Source organism: Erpetoichthys calabaricus, chromosome 1 (assembly GCF_900747795.2).
Source record: "Erpetoichthys calabaricus chromosome 1, fErpCal1.3, whole genome shotgun sequence".
NCBI classification, from domain to species: Eukaryota; Metazoa; Chordata; class Cladistia; order Polypteriformes; family Polypteridae; genus Erpetoichthys; species Erpetoichthys calabaricus.
Genome location: NC_041394.2, coordinates 152,427,611 through 152,452,259, shown reverse-complemented (window position 1 = coordinate 152,452,259; position 24,649 = coordinate 152,427,611). Strand labels below are relative to the sequence as shown.

At 40.4% G+C, this 24,649-nt stretch overlaps 3 protein-coding genes across 5 annotated transcripts in view; 2 read left to right on the top strand and 1 right to left on the bottom strand.

Annotated features, from left to right (window-relative positions):
• Window positions 1-251: 251 nt before the first annotated feature.
• Window positions 252-24,649, top strand: part of selenoo1 (selenoprotein O1) — a 160,015-nt gene continuing 135,617 nt past the window's right edge. The window contains exons 1-9 of one of the 2 annotated variants that reach the window (XM_028807527.2): window positions 254-991; window positions 4,290-4,493; window positions 4,569-4,749; window positions 6,907-7,037; window positions 7,273-7,550; window positions 8,313-8,463; window positions 10,135-10,320; window positions 10,763-10,919; window positions 13,810-14,307. In XM_028807527.2, the coding sequence (XP_028663360.1) occupies window positions 462-991; window positions 4,290-4,493; window positions 4,569-4,749; window positions 6,907-7,037; window positions 7,273-7,550; window positions 8,313-8,463; window positions 10,135-10,320; window positions 10,763-10,919; window positions 13,810-14,025 (2,034 nt within the window). In that variant the 5' untranslated portion in view covers window positions 254-461 and the 3' untranslated portion in view covers window positions 14,026-14,307. Of the gene's footprint in view, window positions 992-4,289; window positions 4,494-4,568; window positions 4,750-6,906; window positions 7,038-7,272; window positions 7,551-8,312; window positions 8,464-10,134; window positions 10,321-10,762; window positions 10,920-13,809; window positions 14,308-24,649 lie in introns of those variants that run through there. The other variant, XM_051932222.1, reaches the window with a different exon arrangement.
• Window positions 11,027-13,695, bottom strand: LOC114656114 (SCAN domain-containing protein 3-like). The gene has a single exon (XM_028807539.2). It carries the CDS (start codon window positions 13,302-13,304, stop codon window positions 11,439-11,441), a length of 1,866 nt encoding a protein of 621 aa, XP_028663372.1. The 5' UTR covers window positions 13,305-13,695; the 3' UTR covers window positions 11,027-11,438.
• LOC127529225 (SCAN domain-containing protein 3-like) overlaps window positions 14,454-24,649 on the top strand; it is a 146,749-nt gene continuing 136,553 nt past the window's right edge. The window contains exon 1 of one of the 2 annotated variants that reach the window (XM_051932231.1): window positions 14,454-18,643. In XM_051932231.1, the coding sequence (XP_051788191.1) occupies window positions 15,197-17,062 (1,866 nt within the window). In that variant the 5' untranslated portion in view covers window positions 14,454-15,196 and the 3' untranslated portion in view covers window positions 17,063-18,643. The remainder of the gene's footprint in view (window positions 18,644-24,649) is intronic. The other variant, XM_051932238.1, reaches the window with a different exon arrangement.

Sequence of the window (24,649 nt, the reverse complement as noted above, 5' to 3'; positions counted from 1 at the left end):
TGGCGGCAGTAAGCATCTGTACCTAAACGAAACCGTACTATGGGTACATTTCACACAAATGTTTGAAAGTTTGTTTTGTTTTTTTCTTCACACAAACAACCATGCAATAAAATAGCAAGCAGTGTGGTAGAGGGCAAGATTGTCGGAACCTTCAAATTTCGCCTTGATGTGATTATGGACCTGTTAGATTAATGTGATTGTTCCGCTGAATTCGCTCTTCAAAGTGCGCGCGCGCCTGCGTGATGCGATCTGCAGTCTTCTCGGTGCGGACCCTGCGGTGATGCTCTACAAATGCGAGGTCCAGGAGTGAATTAAATGACGGTTAACAGTAAAATATTTCGTTAAAGAGAAACGGCTCTCTTCCATTTCAAATATCGCACCGATAAGCCTTCAGGCCTTCGAAGTCGAGTGTTTTGGTCGCTCTTTTCCGCCCCCTCGCGACATCTCGGCGCTCCGATCGCATGGCGGCTGTGCTGCGCAGTGCTTGTCGCTGCGTTTTTCGGCCTGCTCTTTACAGGCGCCTCAAAATGCAGGGCATGTGCACAGCGCCTAGCCGTTCTGGCCTCGATAAGCTTTCCTTCGATAATGTGGCGTTAAGGCGCTTGCCACTCGATACCTCCGATGAGCAGGGCTCCCGAATCGTCCGCGGCGCCTGCTTCTCCCGCGTCAGACCGCAGCCGGTCCTCGGGCCTCGACTGGTGGCGTTGTCCAGTCCTGCGCTCTCTATGCTCGGGCTGGACGCCGACGCTGTGCGGCAGGACCCGTTAGCCCCAGAGTACCTAAGTGGCTCCAGACTGCTGCCCGGCTCGGAGCCCGCGGCACACTGCTACTGCGGTCACCAATTTGGTCAGTTCGCCGGGCAGCTGGGTGACGGAGCCGTATGTTATCTGGGCGAAGTGCGGGCGCCAAGCGCTTTGGGTGTCGGGGTGCCGAATCCCACGGGGCGATGGGAGATTCAACTGAAGGGATCGGGGCTGACGCCGTACTCCAGGTAAGCGAGCGCAGCTGGGACAGAACACAAAAGAGGCCGGGGCTGGATTTAGCAGTGAGGGAACTACAGAACGAATAAGACAAGACAAAATTGAGCGTGGACAGATAGTAGTTGGCAACGACCTGACATTAACGTTGCTTTTAAAAAGAAAGCGTATTAATATCTTTATCCCCAGCAGATGGCGCTATCGGTCAAAAATTAAGTATGTGGTAAACTCAGTTACACATGATGCATTTGCTTCCTGAAGACTTTTGGTGTATGGACTTTGACCTGCTGATCACCAAAATCTCCTTTCCATTTTCCTTACGGTTATGGTTGTATTGCAATCAACAATTTTTCTGATTTTTATCTCGTATATTAAATATAAATATACAGTACAACGACTACAACTGGAACATCTATGGTGATCTAAAAGTATTGGCACTGCTGCTAGTAATGCTGCTGAGATATACCAAGCACGTTGTTTCATTTGCAAATGGGACAGACGTACTAAAACGTCTCATTACATTAAAAAGAACAGGCCGCTCCGAAAGGATTTGGTTCCAAGGCAGTAAGTTGTGGGACATAAACCACTTCCCAATTCAAACTAAGATATTTTACCTACTCTTCATAAAAAACTTGGATTGTTGACATATTTTGTAGAAGTGATGAACAAGAAAGGTGAAGGATTTTGATATTTGAGACAGGTGTTTCTTCTAATAACTGATTCTACGATTATGGAAGGCATTTCTCTTGGTCCACAAATCTGACACATCATCAATGACAAGCAGCTCAAAGATCTGCTAGTGAGACTGGAGAAAACTGCATGAAGACATTCATAGATGATGTTGTGGAATGTCTTAGAAACTAAAGATCACCAAACTGTGCCCAGCTGGTTGACAACATAAATCATGCGTACAAAACCATGAAGCGCTGCCTATCACTAAAGATTCATTTTCTGTATTTACACTTGAGATGGTTGCTATAATTTGTTTTTTTCCCTTCAGATGCTAAATACAGTGAAGTTCTGTATTTTAATACGTTTTATTTACCTTGGTGCTGGCAAGTTTTTTTTTTTTTTGCATGTTGGTTGGACTTTCAAATAGGAGTTTCACCATACTCTATGTATGTGACAGTACAATACTACTATTACTACCGCTGACAGACAATGACAGAAGATGTTGGTGTCTCCATTCTGGGGGCAGCTGTTGACCATCTGTAAAACATTTACATTATAGGGTAGCAAGAATGATAATTTTTAAAATGGTTCTGATTTTCCTAGCTGGCATCCAAACAAATTGCAGTTGGAATACTAAAGGCTGGCCTTGCAAATCATACAAGGTGTCTTAAACATTAGTCTGAGAAACTGAAAGGCAATCTAGCAGTCCTACAGTTATAATCGGAGCCATTTTTACATTTGTTTAAGGGACTGCCCTTTATAGGATTAAAGAAATTTTGGACTTACAAAGATGAGACAAATGTCGTTTGATTCAGATTGGTGACTTTTACATTTTCCTGGTATGAGTACATGTGGATATGTGCAGTCAAAAGTTTTAGAACACCCCTATTTTCCAGTTTTTAAGCAGTTCAAGTCCAGTGAATAAACTGGAATGGTACAAAGGTTAAAAAAATCTTTAGGTTACCAAAAACTGAAAAATAATATAATTTTAAGATTTATACAAAAAATGCTTTTTCAGGGAACTAGTAATGGGCTAACAAAAGATTGGAAGTTAGTTAAGCCTTAATTATTTGATACATACAATTCCTACAGGTATCCCAACTTTTGGTGATTACCTACAAATCCTGTCTTTATAAAAGCAGTGTCGAGCAAACTGTGTTGCTACACCCTCTGAGGGATTATTTGTACAACATTATGTATGATATGATATGATATGATATGACTACCATCATGATGAGAAAAAGGCAATTAACAAAGGAAGATAGACCAACCACTACAACTGTAAAAAGTGGTTGTCTTTCCTTTAGAGAAAATGCAAAGAAAGCCAAAGTGTCAGTGAGTACGGTTTCCTACACCATCAAAAGGAACTTGGAAACTGGTGGAAATTCTGTTGCTCATATTATGGCACAGGCTGGTAAATCATTAGTAATAACTTCAAAGGTCCTGCACAATACACGGAATGAGAAGCGTCATAGATAATACATTCAGTCCTCTGCCATTTTTATTTGTGATGACTAGACTGATGCCCATTGTCAATGTTTCTATACAAATTCCCCCATTGTAATGTATACGGCAGATGCCTTTGAAACAACCACCATGAAGCACTCTGTCTGCTCTCTGTAACATGTCTATCTTTTGTGTTATTTTTTTCCACTCCTGTTCACATGTACCCATTAGCTCTCCCCATTTGTTTCTCTCATGACTTCTTAAAACTGTAAGCCCATCTTTCATCGATCCATCTTGGCATCAGGCAGGAGAACTCATCCCAGCTAATGCAGTCCCTTAGTCCTGTGCTGTCTGCCTGCCGTTACACTACTTCGAAGGCTAAAACTCCCCAGCACTGAATGTGAATGGTAGTATTTTCACGTAGTAAAACACAATGTGTTAATTTTAACTTATAAATTAACAAACAAGTACAAGTTGGCAGGAAGTCCTCCGTGTCCTTGTCTTTGGCAGAGTGCTTCTCGTTCTCAAACCCTTTGAAAGCCATCGTTGTTGAGGGTAGTAGGTAGAAACCTGAAAGAACTCTGATACTAGTACCTTACAGGCATTTCATTTAAATCACTGGGCCTGTGGAACATTGGGCCATTTGGGGGTGCTGTGGCCTGGGTTGTTTTTATAGAGCTGAGTTGAGTTTGTGGTTGGCCTGCCAGTACTCTGTTTGCCTAGAGTTTGGGTGGCAGCCCTTGTAGCGTGGTTGTGATGCCAGGAGTTTTATTGGTGGGTTATGGGTAGTGGAGGTGAGTTTTTGGAATATGCTTGGGTCAGTCAGTGAGCAAGCCACAGAGCTGCATTTGGTCTCATCCTTAGATGCAGTGTGGTTTTGTTTTTACTTTTACCTTTTGATTTGACATCACTCCTATTACATAGGTGCAGTACAATTCAGATGCTTGTTTTAATAGTCAGCTCAATGGAAGTTTTTGTTATTTGTAAATTATCATCCAGTGGAGCAGTGATGGGGCTCAAATTGGCATCCTGACCTGCCACTACTAATCTAGATGGACAAAAACACATTGTATGTACAGTATGCAGCAGTCTTGCTATCAATGCCCATGTTCAATCTGGTGTCCTGGCTTTGTGGGCAGATACTTTAGCTTACACTCTACATAATATACTCAACCTTCCTGTTCTTCCTGGCAGACATGCTGATGGTAGGAAAGTGCTGCGTTCCAGTGTGCGGGAGTTCCTGGCCAGCGAAGCTCTCTTCCACCTGGGCATACCAACAACACGGGCAGGTTCTTGTGTGACATCGGACTCTCGTGTGCTGAGGGATGTGAACTACGATGGGCATGTGAGCAATGAGAGGTGCACAGTGGTCCTGCGAATCGCACCTTCCTTCATCCGGTAAGTTCCCTTGACACTAGTGTGTCCTCAGCAGACTGACATAGCCACTCACTGCTCTCCCCTGTCCCTTCACAGGTTTGGATCTTTTGAGATCTTTAAAGCAGAAGACGAGATGACAGGACGCCAGGGTCCAAGTGCTGCTTTCGATGACCTACGCACTCAGCTGCTAGACTACGTGATTGACACCTTTTATCCTGAGCTGCAGCAGGCCCATCCTGATGACCGGGTCCAGAGGAATAGTGCATTTTTCAGAGAGGTCTCTGTCCACCTTGTGGTCACTACTCTTTCCATACCCCATCAATATGCCCATAAAATTTGCTTTGCCACACATTGTGACTCAGCAACATACCATCTGTGGCACGCCTCAGATAAGGCCACTCTCTTTCTCACTCTGAATTAGAATTTACATGCATACACAAAATCTGGAAAAGGTGAGTAACCCAATTTAGATAGAAACCTGTTCAGTTTACATGCACAAGTACTTTTCTGGAGTTCTGCTTTGGCAAAATGCTCCAATGTCATTAAACTGAGCAAAAAAAGAGTTAAATGTCATCATTGACCACCATGAATCCGAAACAAAAATGGAGCCTGTGTCTCCTGTGCAATGTGGGAAATGTCATTTTTAAAAGTAACTTATTACATAACACATTACTTACAAAAAAGTTACCTATGTTATACTAGCTGTGCTTACCATCTGAGATGGGTTGAAGTCTACGTAATCAACATAGACCTCCACATTAAGGTTTGCAGAGCACCATCTATTGCAGAGGTGTCGAACTCTGGGCCTGAAGGGCCTGACTGCCAAACAGAAATGAGACATGAAATGAGCCAACACATCACCAGCTAAATAGGAGCTTCAAACTCAAGCTGATTTCACCCCAACCAGTTTCTTAATGAGAAGCTGATTCTTGCTGTTACTTAAACCTGTTATTTAATTCCAATGCTTTTTGCTGCTCTCATTCTGCCACAGCACATACTTACAAAAATGCTGATTTTCTGTTTTTTTTTTTTTTTTTTTTTAACATCAAAATGTTTTGGTGACCTGAGAGATCAACCTTACTGAGACCATCACCTTTCTTTATTTTCAGATTTTGTGTGATGGGTACAGGTGAGCTGCTCATTGTGTACCAAGTTTGAAGTCAATAGGTGAAACGGTTTGCAAGTTACAGGTGATTTAAAATCCTAGACAGACAAACGAACAGCCACAGTACCGTATTATAGAAGATAATGCATTGCAAACCTGCAGGGCAAAACCTGGGGGTTGGTGGCAGAAATGGCACCCCAGCCACCATAAAAAACCTCACACTGGTTCAATTCCATCTGAACTAGTGTGGTGCTGAGGTGTCACCCATTGCATGGCTGCACTCGGGTCCTAACCTGCGGTCCCAAGTTGGTTTGTCATGTGGTGGGTGCGGCAATGCGCTGTATCAGGGCATGCTCCTAATACCACCACCAAACAGTGTGTTCATTTTTCTTTTTTTGTATGCAATGAGAAGTCAAGCAAAATGACACCTTTTATTGGCTAACTGAAAAGGTTACAATATGCAGGCTTTCGATGCAGCTCAGGCCCCTTCTTCAAGCAAGATCTTGCTCAACTGAGTCCGGTACCCAGTGCTACTGGGATCATAACAATGCCGGTATTTTTACTTCAAAAAAGTAAGTATTGCATTAGATGTCTTGTAACATACGTTGTAACACACATTACTGTTAATACAGTACCCAGCGTTGCTCCAGAGATTGTGCTGTTGAGTTTATCAATGTATGTTAAGTTAATAAACATAAATTTAGTGATTTGTGAAATATTGAAACAGATTGTTTCCATCAGGAGAAGCAATAATGCAATTGCCTGAGCATTTGTTTCAGGAAGTTTACCTTGTGGACGCTTCCACCGTTTCCTATCAGTGGCTGCTGTAGGCATGTGCGAAGCACGTAAATAAGCAGGTGAATGGAGTACAACAGACATGCACAGACTTCAAAATCCTTGACTGTAGCACTGTTGTTTGTTTAGTGTGTACATGGCCACAAAACTGGGGTTACTTCTGGAAAAATCTGTGTGTTAACCCAGTTTCTCAGAGACCAATATCCTGGACTTTCTAAGCAGAATAAGGGTATACATGGTATTTTTGAAAGTGGGTTTCTGTAAATAAAAAGGTTATTAAAGTGAATGTACACACACTGAATCTCATGGGATTATCCACTTTTTCATTCCCATTGGGTCAGTTTGTCTCCTGCTCTTTTTTGGGCACTTGTGGCCATCACCAGGTAACACATGCAGGCTCTGCAGATGTCTCTCTGTGGATCTCTCACTCGATGCTGGTGGCCTTGTTTGCCATGGCAGTGTTGTTAAGGCAGGTGTTTGCCTCAGTCAGCTACACTATGAGTGTTCAGCTATTGAATGCTGTGTTTATTCCAGGTTGTCCAGAGAACTGCTCGATTGGTGGCACTGTGGCAGTGCATGGGCTTCTGCCATGGTGTGCTGAACACGGACAACATGAGCATCCTTGGGCTGACCATTGACTATGGCCCTTATGGCTTCATGGACAGGTAAGGAGAATTTTGGCTAATGTGTATGCCAGTCACGTATGAATAGAGAGTTTATTAAATAAGCCCTGCAAAGTCAGTGAAAGTGTCGCATGATAGGGTGTAGATTAGAGCACTAAAAAAAGAGTGGTATGTTCCTGTGCTGCTTGTTTTTTTCCCAGATTGTTGCCCTGAAATTACTGTCACTGCAGTCTGGAGGTGTCATCATTGGATAATGGTTCCTTTCTGTCTCTTAAAGGTTTGACCCAGACTTTATATGCAATGCCTCAGACGCAGGTGGGCGCTACTCATACCGAGCGCAGCCATCTGTGTGCCGCTGGAATCTGCTCAAGCTGGCAGAGGCCCTGGTGCCCGATTTACCCCTTGAGGTAAGCCGAGCAGTGCTGGAGGAGTTTGACGCAGAGTTTGATGGCTGCTACTTGACAATCATGCGGACAAAATTGGGGCTGTTGAGACAGCAAGTTCCAGAGGACAAGACGCTGGTGACCGAGCTTCTGGAGACCATGCACAATACAGGTGAGTGGACATTAGCCATTCCTATAGGCACATCCTCAAATCCTGGAAAACTACCACCATCATAGTGAGGAGAGACATGCTATGTGTATACTGTTACATGGAAGAGCATATCAACATCCACACAGAAAATTACTTACATGTGTACACTGCATAGCATCATGCTAATTGAAAATATCGCCTATTTTGATAGATAAGCCATCACTGATAATTTTTAATAATATTGCTTACCATCTTTCGTTATTACCAATCAGTAGCCTAAAGCAAAAATGGTTTCAGTACAAAAGCAGGTCTTTTTGAACAACCACCATCTGCTTTGTCTTCTTTAACAAGAAAATAAGAAAGAGACAGGAAAAGAACTCTTTTTGCTCCAGTGCCTATTCAGGGCTTCTAACGGTGAAGGGTGTCTGTTACAAAGCAGCCACAGTAATAGCCTGCCTCTCTTAGCCTTACTATTGTTATTGCTGATTTTGCTTTTTTTTATAAATGACTATCATTTTGTTCCTTGTGACTAGCACTTCTGTTATTGTGCTTATTACAATAACATTTTCCTGCAGGATCTCTACAATACAGCCAGCTATCACTATGAGTTTAAACAGCACTTTCACAATAATAAAATTCCCACAACTTTCCAACCTTAACCCAAAGGTAAACCAAACACTAACACCGGTTGAACAGAAAGACAATACCAGACACTGCAAGGTGGCAGGCCTGTCTATGTAACCACAATGCCTCCAGAGTTTGCAGCTTTTGTCCATTCTGCAGGTGCGGACTTTACAAACACCTTCAGGCTTTTGTGTGGAATTTCTCACTCGTGCCTTGGTGATACAGATGAGGATGTGTTGCAGAAAATTTTGAACCAGTGTGCTTCCCTTGAGGAGTTAAAAGTAGCTCACCGGCCCAGGATGGAACCTCGGTAAGACAATGCTAGACTGTTTAAACATACAAAACAAGAAAGTGTGTGTGGGTGTATGTATGTATATATGCATAATAAGGCTGTCAAATTACACCAAAATGTGACTTTGAATACTTTTTTATTAATAATATTGTTGCTTTTTTTTTTTTACTCACGGTGCTTCTGCCAAGCATGCAGCACATATGACTTGTGCACTGGCACTCCTTCACAAAAAAAGAGTTTTCTGTACATGGAAAGTGATATGATAAAAGAAAAAAGTGGAACTGGGACACTTCATATGCCTGTAATGCATATGTGAAACCCATACAGAATTGCTCACGATTACTTAAACACGTTAAACACACACATTACTTTAGACCCTTGGCTCAAGCCCCCCACTTGTTTTTTTTTTTTGCGGTTTTGGTCCTTGGATGCAAAACATGTACAGCCGTGCTCATCTATGTTTTAAATAAGCATCACAGCAAGTCTTGTTTTACAAAAGGAGATATTGTTTGTCCTAAATGTTGCATTATAATGATTTTTAAGCATTTCCTTTTCATTTTGTATTTGGCAAGCACTTTCATTAATTAAAGTTTCTACTACTAAGTAAAAACAAAAAAAAAAAAACTACATGGCAAAATTTTAAAATAAGTTACAAGATGCATTTATATATTAAAAAAAAACTAAACTGGGATTATTTTTCAGCCTTTATAGACTTAGCAGAAATATAACAAATGCAACCTAAATACTTATTTTCATTATGCCTTTACAGTATTTTAGAAATTGTGTGTCAAGCCAGCAGCCTCCAAACGATGAGTGTTGGTTGAGGTAGTTTCCCATCATGTTTAATGAGAGAGGAATCCAGCTTTTGTTTGCTACAATAAATGGCTAAATGTTTTAATATAAAACAACAGCTAATCAGGGATCTCGGGTTCAAGAGTGAAATGGAGCAGATTGAAACAAAATGTATTTTATGGCGCTGGATAAGTGTTTAAAATCTGTTGTAAGTAAACCCAGTAACCAAAAAGCATAGCAGTGCAGTAGGAAAATCTGTCCCTTTTACAAAAAACGATACAAACTAACAATTATAAATTATAAAAACACTGGAAGTGATGTGCAAAGCACATACAGAACTATTGCAGCATAACGTGTCTGGAGCAACATGATGCAGAGATTAGTGCAAGATAAAAAAAAATTTTTTTACATTCAAATATCACAGTTTGCCTTTGAATAAGGATTTTTTCATATAAATTCAAATTATATTCAACTAGTGAGGTTTGGTCTGACACCCTATCAATATCTATCTGCTATATAATACTAAATTCTGTGTGTCCAGTCCCTCACAGCAATCTGATTGGTTAGTTTGGCTTTGGTGATGCAACAAAAGAGGAAGTGTGAGTGTGTGACGCTTTAGGGGGAGTAAAGGTGGATTCTGAGACACCCACCTTCAAAGATGGAAAATTTAAAACTGGACAGGATGCCAGAAAGGTGCTTCAAAAATTATAACAAGAGGCAGAGAAGCAGCCTTTACAGGAAAGTGCTTCAAGAAAGTGAGCACCACTGAAGAGAGGTTCAGACACTCGCAGATACAGTGGAAAAGCATTGAAGGTCCACGTAGGACAAGAGATAATAAATTTGTAAGTTATTCTATTACCTTGACCGTTGTTTCCCTACATTGTTTTGATCTCACAGGGAACTCTCCATGATGCTCACTCTTGCCCAGGCCAATCCAGTGCTTTTTCAGTTTTTGAACAGCAGGAAGCCAGTCATGCAGGAACTGGAGCGTGTGGAGCGTTACAGAGAACTGTCTCAACAATCGGAGAGCGACTACCTGGACAAACAGCGAGCTCTCTGGGTCAAGTGGCTGGACAAATACAGGTAAGGGCAGGTCAGTCTGTGTCTTGTCTGTTTGTGAGGTCACAGCTATACCATCATGCGGACAGTCTTATGTACAGTAATCTATAGGCCATATTCCAATCCTGTTTTCTAGTAATTGGGACCTCTTCCTCATTACAAAGTAAAACCCTCCATTGGGTGTTTTTGAATAGACATCTGCCTGTTGGTGCACAATTGTTTGCTATTCAGACATGGTTCATGCTGCCCGCCAGTGGAAGCATAGGTTTGCTTACAGAAACTAATACAAAAGAAATTTCATTTGCAGCTATACTTTTGGCAAGGGGCGTATACTATTTATCACCCTGTGGCAAGAAATATTTGATGACACCGTCCTACAGCTTTACTCTCTTTATGATGTTAAAAGATCAAAAGAATCTGAAATCAAATGAGTATTCAGCTGACTCTCTGCATTTTTTTCTTCTAGGAATCGCCTCTCTATGGAAGTTGAAGGAGCCACAGATATTGAGGCACTGGCCACTGAGCGACTGAATATAATGAAGAGCAGTAATCCCCGTGTTGTTCTCAGAAACTATATTGCTCAGAATGCCATTGACGCTGCAGAAAGGGGGGATTATAGTGAGGTCAGCAGTCTCTATATATGCAACTAAAACACAGTGTTTGTGAATGCGGTTGCTCTAGAGCAGGGGTTCTCAAACTTTTTCAGTCCTGGGACCCCTTTACAAGCCATACAATATTCGCGGACCCCTGATGCGGCCTGATTTGTCAACCCAAATTATAATAGCATAGCCACAGGCATAAAGTGTAAACTTCTTTTATCTGAAGTCGACTTTATAAAATAAATCATTCTTTGTAGTCATATCATAACAACACTAACTATTGACAGTCAATGATACAGTGTCATACGACAGTCACAGGACTAAAACCTGCTTAGCAAAAACAAAAAATGCAAAACAACTACAACTACAATATTTAGTGCTTAATACTCATACTGCATAACTACAATACAACATTGTTCATTTAATAATAAAGAGTAAGACTATTAATTTTATGGCTCCCTACCAGTGGTAAACGTTTTAATTATTTAATATGTTCAAATGTATTACAAATACAATTACATTAGACTCTAATACTCATAGAAACTAATGAGATGTGTGGGCTTGCTTTTGTCGGCAGAGAAGGTCTATCCTTGGTGAGATTTTTGATAGACACACTCGAATGTCATCTTCCACCTGGAGACGTGATCTAAACTTAGATTTTATCACAGCTAATGCTGAGAACGATGCTTCGCACTGGTAGGTAGTTGCAAATGGGACCAGCACAGTCAGTGCTCTCTCAGCTAAAAGCGTATACTCGTTCCTAACGTTGCACCAAAACGCGGTCAATGTTTGTTCTTGAAATTTAAGTTTGAGACTTCTGTCACTAGACAATTCAGCCAACTGTTCTTCTTCCTTCCCGGTCAAGTTGGTAAGCTGACAACTGAATGGATTTCTGATCCAGTCATAATCTGCAATGTTATCTGTTGGAAAGTACCTGTCAAAGTATTCTTCCATCGCCGACAAATGGTCAAAGATATCTGTTGCCAAGTTATCAATGGCCATATTGTTTTCATTCAGAAATTCAGTTAACAGTTCAAACATATCACAGCTTTTATTTTGTACTCGTGTCTTCCATATTCTCAACTTTTTCTTGAAGGCAGTTATCTTGTCTGTTGTTTTCAACACGCTTGAATCTCTGCCTTGCAGTGATGTGTTAAGTGCATTAAGTTGACAAAAGATATCAGCCAGGTAAGCCAATTTTGCAAGCCATACATTATCTGAAACAAACTTCACCAGCTCTGAGTTTTTGTCCATCAAAAATGATGCCAGTTCACTGCGAAGCTCGAAGACACGTTGAAGTACCTTTCCGCGTGACAACCAGCGAACCTCTGTGTGTAGCAGCAGATGTCGATGATCTGAGCCGCTTTCTTCGCACAGTGCAGCAAACAGTCGTCCGTTCAACGGTCTGCACTTTATCCAATTAACTAGTTTAATGCATGTATTTAGCACTTCACCGAAGGATTCATTTAAATTCTTACTAGCAAGAGCTTCGCGATGAATCATGCAATGTGTGGAAATAATATTCGGAGAAACAGTTCGTACGCGTGCAACAACCCCACTTTTATGACCTGTCATTGCTGCAGCTCCGTCCGTACAAATTCCAATACAGCTGGACCACTCAAGCTTGTTAGCAATGAAGAAATCATTTAGCATTGCAAATAAATCTTCACCTGTCGTTCTAAGTGGCACAGGTTTGCAGAACAGAAAGTCCTCGACCACATCATTGTCAAAGCAATATCTAACGTAGACCAGTAACTGCGCTTGGCCTGCAATATCGGTACTTTCGTCCAACTGTATGGCAAATGTATTGCTTTGTAGGCGCTCAACCAATTGTAATTGGATGTCATTGGACATGTCGCAAATTCGCCTTCTGATGGTATCGTTTGATACTGGTATAGACAGTAATTTTCGGCTACTTTCTTTTCCTAACATTATCTCGCATATTTCTAAAGCCGCTGGCATAATCAAACTCTCCGCAACCGTGTGTGCTTTTTTGCTCTTAGCTATTCGCATTGCCATAATATACGAAGCCTTAAGAGCTTTTTCATTCACTGTTGTCGCAGTGCTAATAATTTTCTGCTGATTTGCATACACTTCTGCTCGACGTTTGAAGAAATCAACGGGGTTGTCTTTTAGTTCATTATGCTTTGTTACAAGATGGCGCTTCAGTTTAGCAGGTTTCAAACTTTCGTTCGATAACACGTTTAAACAAATGACACATTGTGGCTGATCACTGTTGTCTTTGTACGGTATAAATCCGAATTGTAAATATTCAGGATCATATTTACGTAATTTTGCCTTACGCGGTGCGGACTCTCTTTCGGCATCATGTCTCAGTTCATCGCCACTATTTCCATTACCCCCGTGCTCTTCTTCAGATATCCGCTTACGCTTCAAATATTTATCCATACGTTAGTTGGGCGTACGAAAAACAATTTAACAAGCAAGAATTACCACTGTATAACTTAATAATTTATCATAAACTGTGCCCTGCCTGGGGTTTGTTTCCTGCCTTGCGCCCTGTGTTGACTGGGATTGGCTCCAGCAGACCCCTGTGACCCTGTGGTTAGGATATAGCGGGTTGGATAATGGATGGATGTGCACGATTACAGGCTGCGTCTATAATGACGTCATCGTAGAATAGTTCTTAATAGACATATATATACTATATATAGAATATAAACAGTAGTGAGGGGCGAGTTGATTATTATTCGCATTATCCGATTGGATAAAATGGCGTTTAGCGAAGAAGTTATTAATTGTAAGCAATTTTCACCCTTTCTGCGGACCCCCTACGGTCGTCTCGCGGACCCCTGGGGGTCCGCGGACCACAGTTTGAGAACCGCTGCTCTAGAGGACAGTAAGGGTGCATGAGGGTGTATCAAATATTTGTCTTACTCTTTCTTTTTTGCAGGTCAATCGTGTTTTAAGGGTTTTGGAGCAGCCATTCTCAGATGAGGTGGATATACTTGATGATATCTGCTCTACGGATCGGACAGTAGATGAGTCTGCAGAGCAGATGGCCAGTGAAGGTACAGCAGAAGAAGGATGCCCATCAAGAGCATTTGTCTCCTATGACAGTAAACCACCTAGCTGGGCAGTTGAGCTCTGTGTCACCTGATCCTCGTAGATTAGCAGGTACCTAGGATGTATAATGAGTCTCTCACTCTGGAGCAGATCTTCTGCTCAACTATGATGACTGAAACACCAAGTCCTCATCATGGAGCTGTTTCTGTCTGAAGATGAGTGACCACTCACTATCCTGGACTCTTCAAAGTAACTGTTTTCCTGAATCTTCTTTTTAAAAATACCACCTTGACATGTGTAAAATGATTCTGGAAATACAATATATAATTGAACAAAGGGTAAGTTAGTGGGATTTATGACAATAAAAACTTTCAATGAAAGTTTTACCATTTTGGCTGGCGTACGTTGAATGGTTTGGATGGCTCTGATACTTTGTTTCCAGTTACCACTTTGTGAGCACAACCTAAGATTTTGGGCCCAAGGACAATGAAGGTCCAGACTTGTTGACAGGCTAAAATTAGACGAACTGAAATGAGAAACACACATCTATGTCAGAGACAATGGGTTTCCACTTACCCACTGGAGTTGTTTCCAGAATCAGTTTCATATGTGAATAATTCGCAAAATGTCTGGAAATAAATGGCAAGTAAAGAAATATACCAAAGAGAAATATATAACATTTAATATATAAATAGACAAAATTTTATTTAGGGAAACTAACTAGTTAAATGAATGGATTGGCAGCCTGTCCAGGGTTTGTTCCTGCCTTGTAATAAGTTATTATTATTATTTTGCACCCATTGCTAGCTGGGTTCGGCTCCAACATCCCCCCAAGCAGCGGTTCTCAAACTGTGGTCCGCGGACCCCCAGGGGTCCGCGAGACGACCGTAGGGGGTCCGCAGAAAGGGTGAAAATTGCTTACAATTAATAACTTCTTCGCTAAACGCCATTTTATCCAATCGGATAATGCGAATAATAATCAACTCGCCCCTCACTACTGTTTATATTCTATATATAGTATATATATGTCTATTAAGAACTATTCTACGATGACGTCATTATAGACGCAGCCTGTAATCGTGCACATCCATCCATTATCCAACCCGCTATATCCTAACCACAGGGTCACAGGGGTCTGCTGGAGCCAATCCCAGTCAACACAGGGCGCAAGGCAGGAAACAAACCCCAGGCAGGGCACAGTTTATGATAAATTATTAAGTTATACAGTGGTAATTCTTGCTTGTTAAATTGTTTTTCGTACGCCCAACTAACGTATGGATAAATATTTGAAGCGTAAGCGGATATCTGAAGAAGAGCACGGGGGTAATGGAAATAGTGGCGATGAACTGAGACATGATGCCGAAAGAGAGTCCGCACCGCGTAAGGCAAAATTACGTAAATATGATCCTGAATATTTACAATTCGGATTTATACCGTACAAAGACAACAGTGATCAGCCACAATGTGTCATTTGTTTAAACGTGTTATCGAACGAAAGTTTGAAACCTGCTAAACTGAAGCGCCATCTTGTAACAAAGCATAATGAACTAAAAGACAACCCCGTTGATTTCTTCAAACGTCGAGCAGAAGTGTATGCAAATCAGCAGAAAATTATTAGCACTGCGACAACAGTGAATGAAAAAGCTCTTAAGGCTTCGTATATTATGGCAATGCGAATAGCTAAGAGCAAAAAAGCACACACGGTTGCGGAGAGTTTGATTATGCCAGCGGCTTTAGAAATATGCGAGATAATGTTAGGAAAAGAAAGTAGCCGAAAATTACTGTCTATACCAGTATCAAACGATACCATCAGAAGGCGAATTTGCGACATGTCCAATGACATCCAATTACAATTGGTTGAGCGCCTACAAAGCAGTACATTTGCCATACAGTTGGACGAAAGTACCGATATTGCAGGCCAAGCGCAGTTACTGGTCTACGTTAGATATTGCTTTGACAATGATGTGGTCGAGGACTTTCTGTTCTGCAAACCTGTGCCACTTAGAACGACAGGTGAAGATTTATTTGCAATGCTAAATGATTTCTTCATTGCTAACAAGCTTGAGTGGTCCAGCTGTATTGGAATTTGTACGGACGGAGCTGCAGCAATGACAGGTCATAAAAGTGGGGTTGTTGCACGCGTACGAACTGTTTCTCCGAATATTATTTCCACACATTGCATGATTCATCGCGAAGCTCTTGCTAGTAAGAATTTAAATGAATCCTTCGGTGAAGTGCTAAATACATGCATTAAACTAGTTAATTGGATAAAGTGCAGACCGTTGAACGGACGACTGTTTGCTGCACTGTGCGAAGAAAGCGGCTCAGATCATCGACATCTGCTGCTACACACAGAGGTTCGCTGGTTGTCACGCGGAAAGGTACTTCAACGTGTCTTCGAGCTTCGCAGTGAACTGGCATCATTTTTGATGGACAAAAACTCAGAGCTGGTGAAGTTTGTTTCAGATAATGTATGGCTTGCAAAATTGGCTTACCTGGCTGATATCTTTTGTCAACTTAATGCACTTAACACATCACTGCAAGGCAGAGATTCAAGCGTGTTGAAAACAACAGACAAGATAACTGCCTTCAAGAAAAAGTTGAGAATATGGAAGACACGAGTACAAAATAAAAGCTGTGATATGTTTGAACTGTTAACTGAATTTCTGAATGAAAACAATATGGCCATTGATAACTTGGCAACAGATATCTTTGACCATTTGTCGGCGATGGAAGAATACTTTGACAGGTACTTTCCAACAGATAACATTGCAGATTATGACTGGATCAGAAATCCATTCAGTTGTCAGCTTACCAACTTGACCGGGAAGGAAGAAGAACAGTTGGCTGAATTGTCTAGTGACAGAAGTCTCAAACTTAAATTTCAAGAACAAACATTGACCGCGTTTTGGTGCAACGTTAGGAACGAGTATACGCTTTTAGCTGAGAGAGCACTGACTGTGCTGGTCCCATTTGCAACTACCTACCAGTGCGAAGCATCGTTCTCAGCATTAGCTGTGATAAAATCTAAGTTTAGATCACGTCTCCAGGTGGAAGATGACATTCGAGTGTGTCTATCAAAAATCTCACCAAGGATAGACCTTCTCTGCCGACAAAAGCAAGCCCACACATCTCATTAGTTTCTATGAGTATTAGAGTCTAATGTAATTGTATTTGTAATACATTTGAACATATTAAATAATTAAAACGTTTACCACTGGTAGGGAGCCATAAAATTAATAGTCTTACTCTTTATTATTAAATGAACAATGTTGTATTGTAGTTATGCAGTATGAGTATTAAGCACTAAATATTGTAGTTGTAGTTGTTTTGCATTTTTTGTTTTTGCTAAGCAGGTTTTAGTCCTGTGACTGTCGTATGACACTGTATCATTGACTGTCAATAGTTAGTGTTGTTATGATATGACTACAAAGAATGATTTATTTTATAAAGTCGACTTCAGATAAAAGAAGTTTACACTTTATGCCTGTGGCTATGCTATTATAATTTGGGTTGACAAATCAGGCCGCATCAGGGGTCCGCGAATATTGTATGGCTTGTAAAGGGGTCCCAGGACTGAAAAAGTTTGAGAACCCCTGCCCCCAAGGACCCTGATCTGGATGAAGTGGGTTAGAAAATGACATGACTAGTTAAATAAAACATAATTAAATGAACAAGAAAGACTTATATTAGTTATTGTACACATTGTCCCCCACATTCTGGAGACTGAACTGGTGATGTAAACAAGTGGAGGTTTGTGTAGCAGCAGCTCCAGAAATGAACTGGTGCCCCTTTCAGGGCTGATTACTGCCTACTATTCAGTGCAGAATGTGACCTGCCAGGGCACTATATAGGAAATTTTTTAGAAAAAGCAGTACAGTGTACTACTAAAAGTAGTTGAATTTCTATAATACATATTACTAGACACCACTGGAGTGGAGCAGTGACTTAATGTGAACTTTACTAATTGTATGGTCCGACTGCAGTGGTAAAATTGACGATTAGGTCATTTCCTGACAGCCATTTATGAATAGCAAGTTGCACTTTATATACAGTAGTTGGCTTCTGTTCTGAAGTCTTCCAATAATTTTTTTGATATATAATATGCATTTTCAGAAATTGTGATATATTTTTACAAATGTTTTAGATACAAGTTAGTCATTATTCATATTCTATTATAACATTTTATTTTTTAGAAGGTATTTTAGATGTGAGAAGGAGCCATCCAGTCTGTGTGGCTGCTTTGGTTGTCCCAGCATTTTATTTCAATGTAATTTAAAACTGTTGGGGTCTGTCCTTCAGATATTTGACTTGGAAGCTAGGAAGGGTTCCTTCATACAAAAGGAGGAAACTACCATCTTCAATGTACTTTTCCTTAATTCCAGCTGGTATTCTTGACTATGTGACGCACAATTTTAAATGAATGGATTCTGCTGAACCAATTGTTTTAATTCCTTTGAGAATTTTGAAGACATGGATTGTGTCAAAATGGAGCCATCTCTCTCAAGACTAAAGAGTTTCATTGGGCATTCTCTTCAGTCCAGGGATGAATTTAGAAATTGTTTTTTTGACATTATAGTGCTACTTTTTTGGTAGTAATTGTAATTTGTAGCCGAGGTGACCAGAATAGTAACTGTCATATTTTAATATAAAAGAATGAGTGAAATATAAAACTACAATAATGCAGTTACTTTAGAAAAGAACCATACTTATTAGTTAAGGTGTACTTTTCAGCCGTGGGCCTGAATGATAGAGTACTAGAAGCTCTTTATGCTATTTTTCCACTAACTTCAGGAAGCAGGCTTTTCTCCATCCATGACATTTCACGGCTCTCCTGGTTTTTGCTCTGTATGTGAAAGCTTTGTTGATGGGAATGTCTTCAACAGCTCTGGTCACTAGTTCCCACCTTTGTTTTTATGGAAATAAAGAAAATGTAGTCAAAGCATTTTAATTTTTTGTTTCATTTTACAACACACCCTTTGGGTGTTTGGATTTTTTTTTCTGTAATACAGTATTGTGAAAACATAAATACTAAATACCCATGAAATGTTTACCTTTTAAAATATATGGACATATCAAGATTTGATCTTCATTTAAGGAGCATCTTTACATAAAGGTGATGGATAAAAGTGTGACTTTGCTATAATGTAATCAACAGTTAATGAACAGATATGCCATTTCTGTCTGAAAAAGTAAGTACACGCTTGGCTCTAATAGCTGGTGTTGCCCCTCAAGAAGATGTTTCTCTGACATAGACGTGGAGAAAATCTTCCCCATTCCTCCATGCGGAATATGATGTTTGAGTAGTGTTTTTTGTGCCCAGCCCATTTCAAATCTGCCCAGAGTGTGTGCAGGGACATCATATACACTGCCCTCCATGATGTTTGGGACAAAGACGCATTTTTTCTTGATTTATCTGTCTTCCCCACAGTTTAAAATTACAAATCAAATAATTTCGGACATGATTGAAGTGCAAATTGGAAACTTTTATTTAAGGGTATTTGAATACATTTCACTCTCAGCATGTAGAAATGGCAACATTATTTCTAAATGATCCCCCCATTTCAGGGCACTATAATGTTTGGGGCATAGCAATGTTTGGTATATTAAAGCAGTCATATTTAATACTTTGTTACATATGACTGCTTGAAGTCTGAGATTCACAGACATCATCAGGTGCTGAGGATTTTCTCTGGTGTTGCTCTGCTAAGCCTCTAATGTAGCCATCTGCTATATATATATAAAATAAATAAAACTGCTATTGTGGGCTGCATCAGGAGTGGGCAGGAGGAGGAGTATAGGGACCTAATCAATGACTTTGTTAAATGGTGCGACTCAAACCACCTACACCTGAACACCAGCAAAACCAAGGAGCTGGTGGTGGATTTTAGGAGGCCCAGACCCCTCATGGACCCCATGATCATCAGAGGTGACTGTGTGCAGATGGTGCAGACCTGTAAATACCTGGGAGTGCAGCTGGATGATAAATTAGACTGGACTGCCAATACTGATGCTCTGTGTAAGAAAGGACAGAGCCGGCTATACTTCCTTAGAAGCCTAGCATCCTTCAAAATCTGCAATAAGATGCTGCAGATGTTCTATCAGACGGTTGTGGCGAGTGCCCTCTTCTATGCGGTGGTGTGCTGGGGAGGCAGCATTAAGAAGAAAGACGCTGCACGCCTGGACAAACTGGTGAGGAAGGCAGGCTCTATTGTTGGCATGGAGTTAGACAGTTTGACATCTGTGGCAGAGCGACGGGCGCTCAGCAGGCTCCTATCAATTATGGAAAATCCACTGCATCCACTAAATGGTGTCATCTCCAGACAGAAGAGCAGCTTCAGCGACAGAATGCTGTCACTGTCCTGCTCCACTGACAGACAGAGAAAATCGTTCCTCCCCCAAACTATGCGATTCTTCAATTCCACCCGGGGGGGTAAACGTTAACATTATATAAAGTTATTGTCTGTTTTTTCACCTGCATTATTATCAATCTTTAATTTAATATTGTTTTTTGTATCAGGTGCTGCTGGAGTATGTGAATTTCCCCTTGGGATTAATAAAGTATCTATCTATCTATCTATCTATCTATCTATCTATCTATCTATCTATCTATCTATCTATCTATCTATCTATCTATCTTCAGGTCCTGCTTGTTTTGGGGACTTTTCCCTTTGAGTTTTGTGTTCAGCATATGAAGGCCATGCTCAATTGGATCTAAATCAGGTGACTGGCTTGGCCATTTTTTATCTTGAACAAACTCCTGTGTTGCCTTAGCAGCATGTTTAAGATCATTATCTTGTTGTAGGATGAAGCACTGTCCAATGAGTTTGGAAGCATTTACTGGAACCTGAGCAGATGTTTCTATAAACTTCATAATTTATTGTTCAACTGCCATCAGTAGTTCCATCATCAATGTAGATAAGGGTTGCAGTACCTGTGGCAGCCATACATGCCCAAGCCTTAACTTCCCCACCACCATGTTTAACAGATGAAGTGATATGCGTTAGATCTTATGCAGTTCCTTTTCGTCTCCACACTTTGCTTTTCCCATCACTTTGATACAGGTTCAACTTCATCTTGTCTGTCCACAAGACCTTTTTCAAGAATTCGGAAGGCTCTTTTAAGTGCTTTTTCACAAACTCAATCTGGCCATCCTGTTTTTATGGCTAACTAGTGGTTTGCATGTTGCAGTGTGGCCTCTGTATTTTTGTTCATGAAATCTTCTACAGATAGTAGTCTCTGATACATCCATATCTGCATCCTGAAGACTGTTTTCTGATCTGTCAGACAGGCGTTTGGGGCTTCTTCTCCTTTTTTTGTAATGAATTTTTATTGGTTTTTAAAATTCAGAAAAAAATAATAGAACAAAATAAAAACTTTTCTATATAAATTTGGACCCCCCCAAATGAGATTATAAAAGCAGGACTTCCATCTCAAGAAAGTAACCAATTCAGGGTTCTTCCATTATGAAGCTATACTGTAAGGGGTTTAGCTGCTATTGTGGCTAATGAAGTAATGCAACACAGATGAACAGAGAAGGAAATCTAAAAAAGGTGAAGTAATAGGAGAGCAAGGTGATGGAAATACATAAGATACAGAAGAGTGCAGAAGAGAAAGGTACCCTGTGCACTAAGGAAGCACTGGTGGCAGAGTGAATCGGGGCTAGACCCATCAGAAAACGCTTTTTTAAGCGAAACACAAATTTTATATTGGATGTGTTGATGGTTTGAGTTCCTAGAGGAATTTTTAATGTTTTTAGAAATTGTGTTAAAACACAATGGCATTGACAATGAAAGGTTGTTAATCCATTTCAGAGTGGCTGGGATAGGTATAGTTATGGAATCATGAAGGAAGGCGTATGGAGAGATGTGTTCAGTGGGAAACAAGGGCAGGAAAACTTACTGCACACATCCTTAGAATGGATTTAACCTATAAATAGCAAAAAAGGAGGAGGTAGAGAGGATTCTTCTATCATCAGCAGTGGAGGTCTTTCCTTGGCCTACCAGTTCCTTTGCGATTACTGAGGTCACCAGTGCATTCTTTCGTCTTAATAATATCTAGAAAGTTGATTTAGGTAATCCTAAGGCTTTACTGGTGTCTATAATGGTTTAATTCTTATTTCTCAGCCTCATACTGGCTTCTTTGCCTTTTATTGGCACAGCTCTTGTACTCATGTTGAACAATGGCAAATACAGACTCTAAAGGGTAGAAACACACTGAAGTATGTTAAGCAATGAAACACACCTGAGTAATCACAAACACCTATGACACCAATTGTCCCAATCATTTTGCCTGAAATGGGGTTGGGGGGGAATGTTGTCATTTCTACACGGTGTGATGAAAATGTATGCAAATACCCTTAAATGAAAGTTTTGATGTGCACTTTAATCAAGTCCGAATTGTTTGATTTGTAATTTTAAACTGTAGAGCAGAGGGGTCAATCAAGAAAGAATGGGTCTTTGTCACAAACATTATGGAGGATACTGTATTTGATGTATTATAAGTGAAACATGCATTCATTTCCTCAGATTTGTATGTAAAACTGGCATCTGACCTCCCCATGGCACCTTTCCTAGTCCAGCACCTTTGTAACACAAACACAGGACACATCATTACATATCAGTACCCTTACTGACATTTGAATGGGTTTTTCCAGTTACTCATCTGGCACTGTGTAAATATACAACATTCTTCTTTGTACTCTGCCTTGAAGTTAAGAGGCAAATAAATCCTACGACTACTATATTCTTGGGTACATTCTTATTTCCCATAGCATCGGAGAGAGGCAACATGTTACTTAGCACAGATTTATTACTGTGTAACCAAACAGGACTAAACAATTCCCCAAATAAGCAGTGAGAATACACACTTACAGTGTGACGAAAAACAATTTTCCATCTTAAGCGAGATTAAATAAAACATTGCACAACTCTTGATTCTTTTTGACCCGCACAGTATTTCATTGGGTATGTGCATTCTTGCACAAAAGTCAGCATTAGTTGAATAAGTCACTAACTTTAATTTCCTATAATCAGCATCACTTAAGTTAGCCATTTTAATATACTTTCTAATGACATCAGCATTTCCAACACCAAAAGTCAACACTACTGTTCTTTCAAGCATTTCCATCATATTTTTCTGTCTTTAAACCATTTAATTTCAGTCAGTCATTTTCTAACCCGCTATATCCTAACACAGGGTCACGGGGACCATTTCATTTTCTCTTCAGATATACTTACTGATATGAGCCTGTGTGGATTTCCTTCTACATTCTACAGACAAGCAATTTAGATTAAAAGGCAATTGCCTCTAAACTGGCCTGTAATGAAATTTGCTGATGATAAAATAAAATAATAAAAATAACTGTCATGTGCCCCTTTTTTTTGCTCAACATGAGACATGTTTAGTTTTTACCAATGAGAGAGCATTTTACTCCTACCAGTTTCATTATATGTCACTTTACTCAATTCCATATTTGTGCTTCTGGGACAACACAAAAAGGTCTGTGAGTGACTGTAGTCGGGCCTGGGGGGCACTCGGGTTATTTCTAGGAATTAGGGTGAGAGATCCGGAAACAAAGATGACTTTCGTAGGCCGATAAGGTTCACGCCTCAATTTCAGACTTCAGGGCCTAGAAACTGATGATGGGCTTTAACAGGTTTGGTCACTAGTAGATGTAATGACCCCCATCATCTTGTAGGTCTCATCTCTAAATCCCCCTTTTACTTCAATTAAACCACTAAGTTCATACACCCTAACTGAACCTCAGAGACCAGAAAAAGTCTATTTCAGATTATTATTATTAATAAAGCTTTTCTCTTATTTAAACACAGCATAATATAATGAGGGCGGCATGGTGGCGCAGTGGATAGCGCTGCTGCCTCGCAGTTGGGAGATCTGGGGACCTGGGTTCGATTCCCGGGTCCTCCCTGCGTGGAGTTTGCATGTTCTCCCCGTGTCTGTGTGGGTTTCCTCCCACATTCCAAAGACATGCAGGTTAGGTGGATTGGCAATTCTAAATTGGCCCTAGTGTGTGCTTGGTGTGTGGGTGTGTTTGTGTGTGTCCTGCGGTGGGTTGGCACCCTGCCCAGGATTGTTTCCTGCCTTGTGCCCTGTGTTGGCTGGGATTGGCTCCAGCTGACCCCCGTGACCCTGTATTCGGATTCAGCGGGTTGGAAAATGGATGGATGGATAATATAATGAAAGAAAGTCTGTATTACATAAATGTATATTTAAATACAATAATCCAATTTCTTTGCTAAGTAATACTTCTACAGCACAGTTAAAGTAATAAAAACACGTCTTACAATTTTGTAGCCCTGTCCCAAAGGTTCACTTCTGTCTTCAGAGGTGTAATCTCTCCATATTCAACAATTCCCCAGGATACACATATAGTCTGCATCTCTGCAAAAGAATATTACACATTTTTTAACACTTAGACATAGAGTGAATTTCTGCCTGAAATACTCAGCAATCAAGTCTTCACTTCCTCTATTTGCCCTGACTTCAATACAACAAATATCATAAACAAAATAAATGAACAATTAATTATAATGGGAGGGGGACATTGTAATCCCTATATTAAATAACGTTTAGTAATGAATGCAAGGTACAAAAAAAAGAACATCACTCTTGTGACTGTACGTATTTTGTCAAGGCCTGACAGAATTTCCCAATGATGTGGTTCAGAAGATGCTTTGTGAATTTAAAGCTTTAGAGTTGGTGTG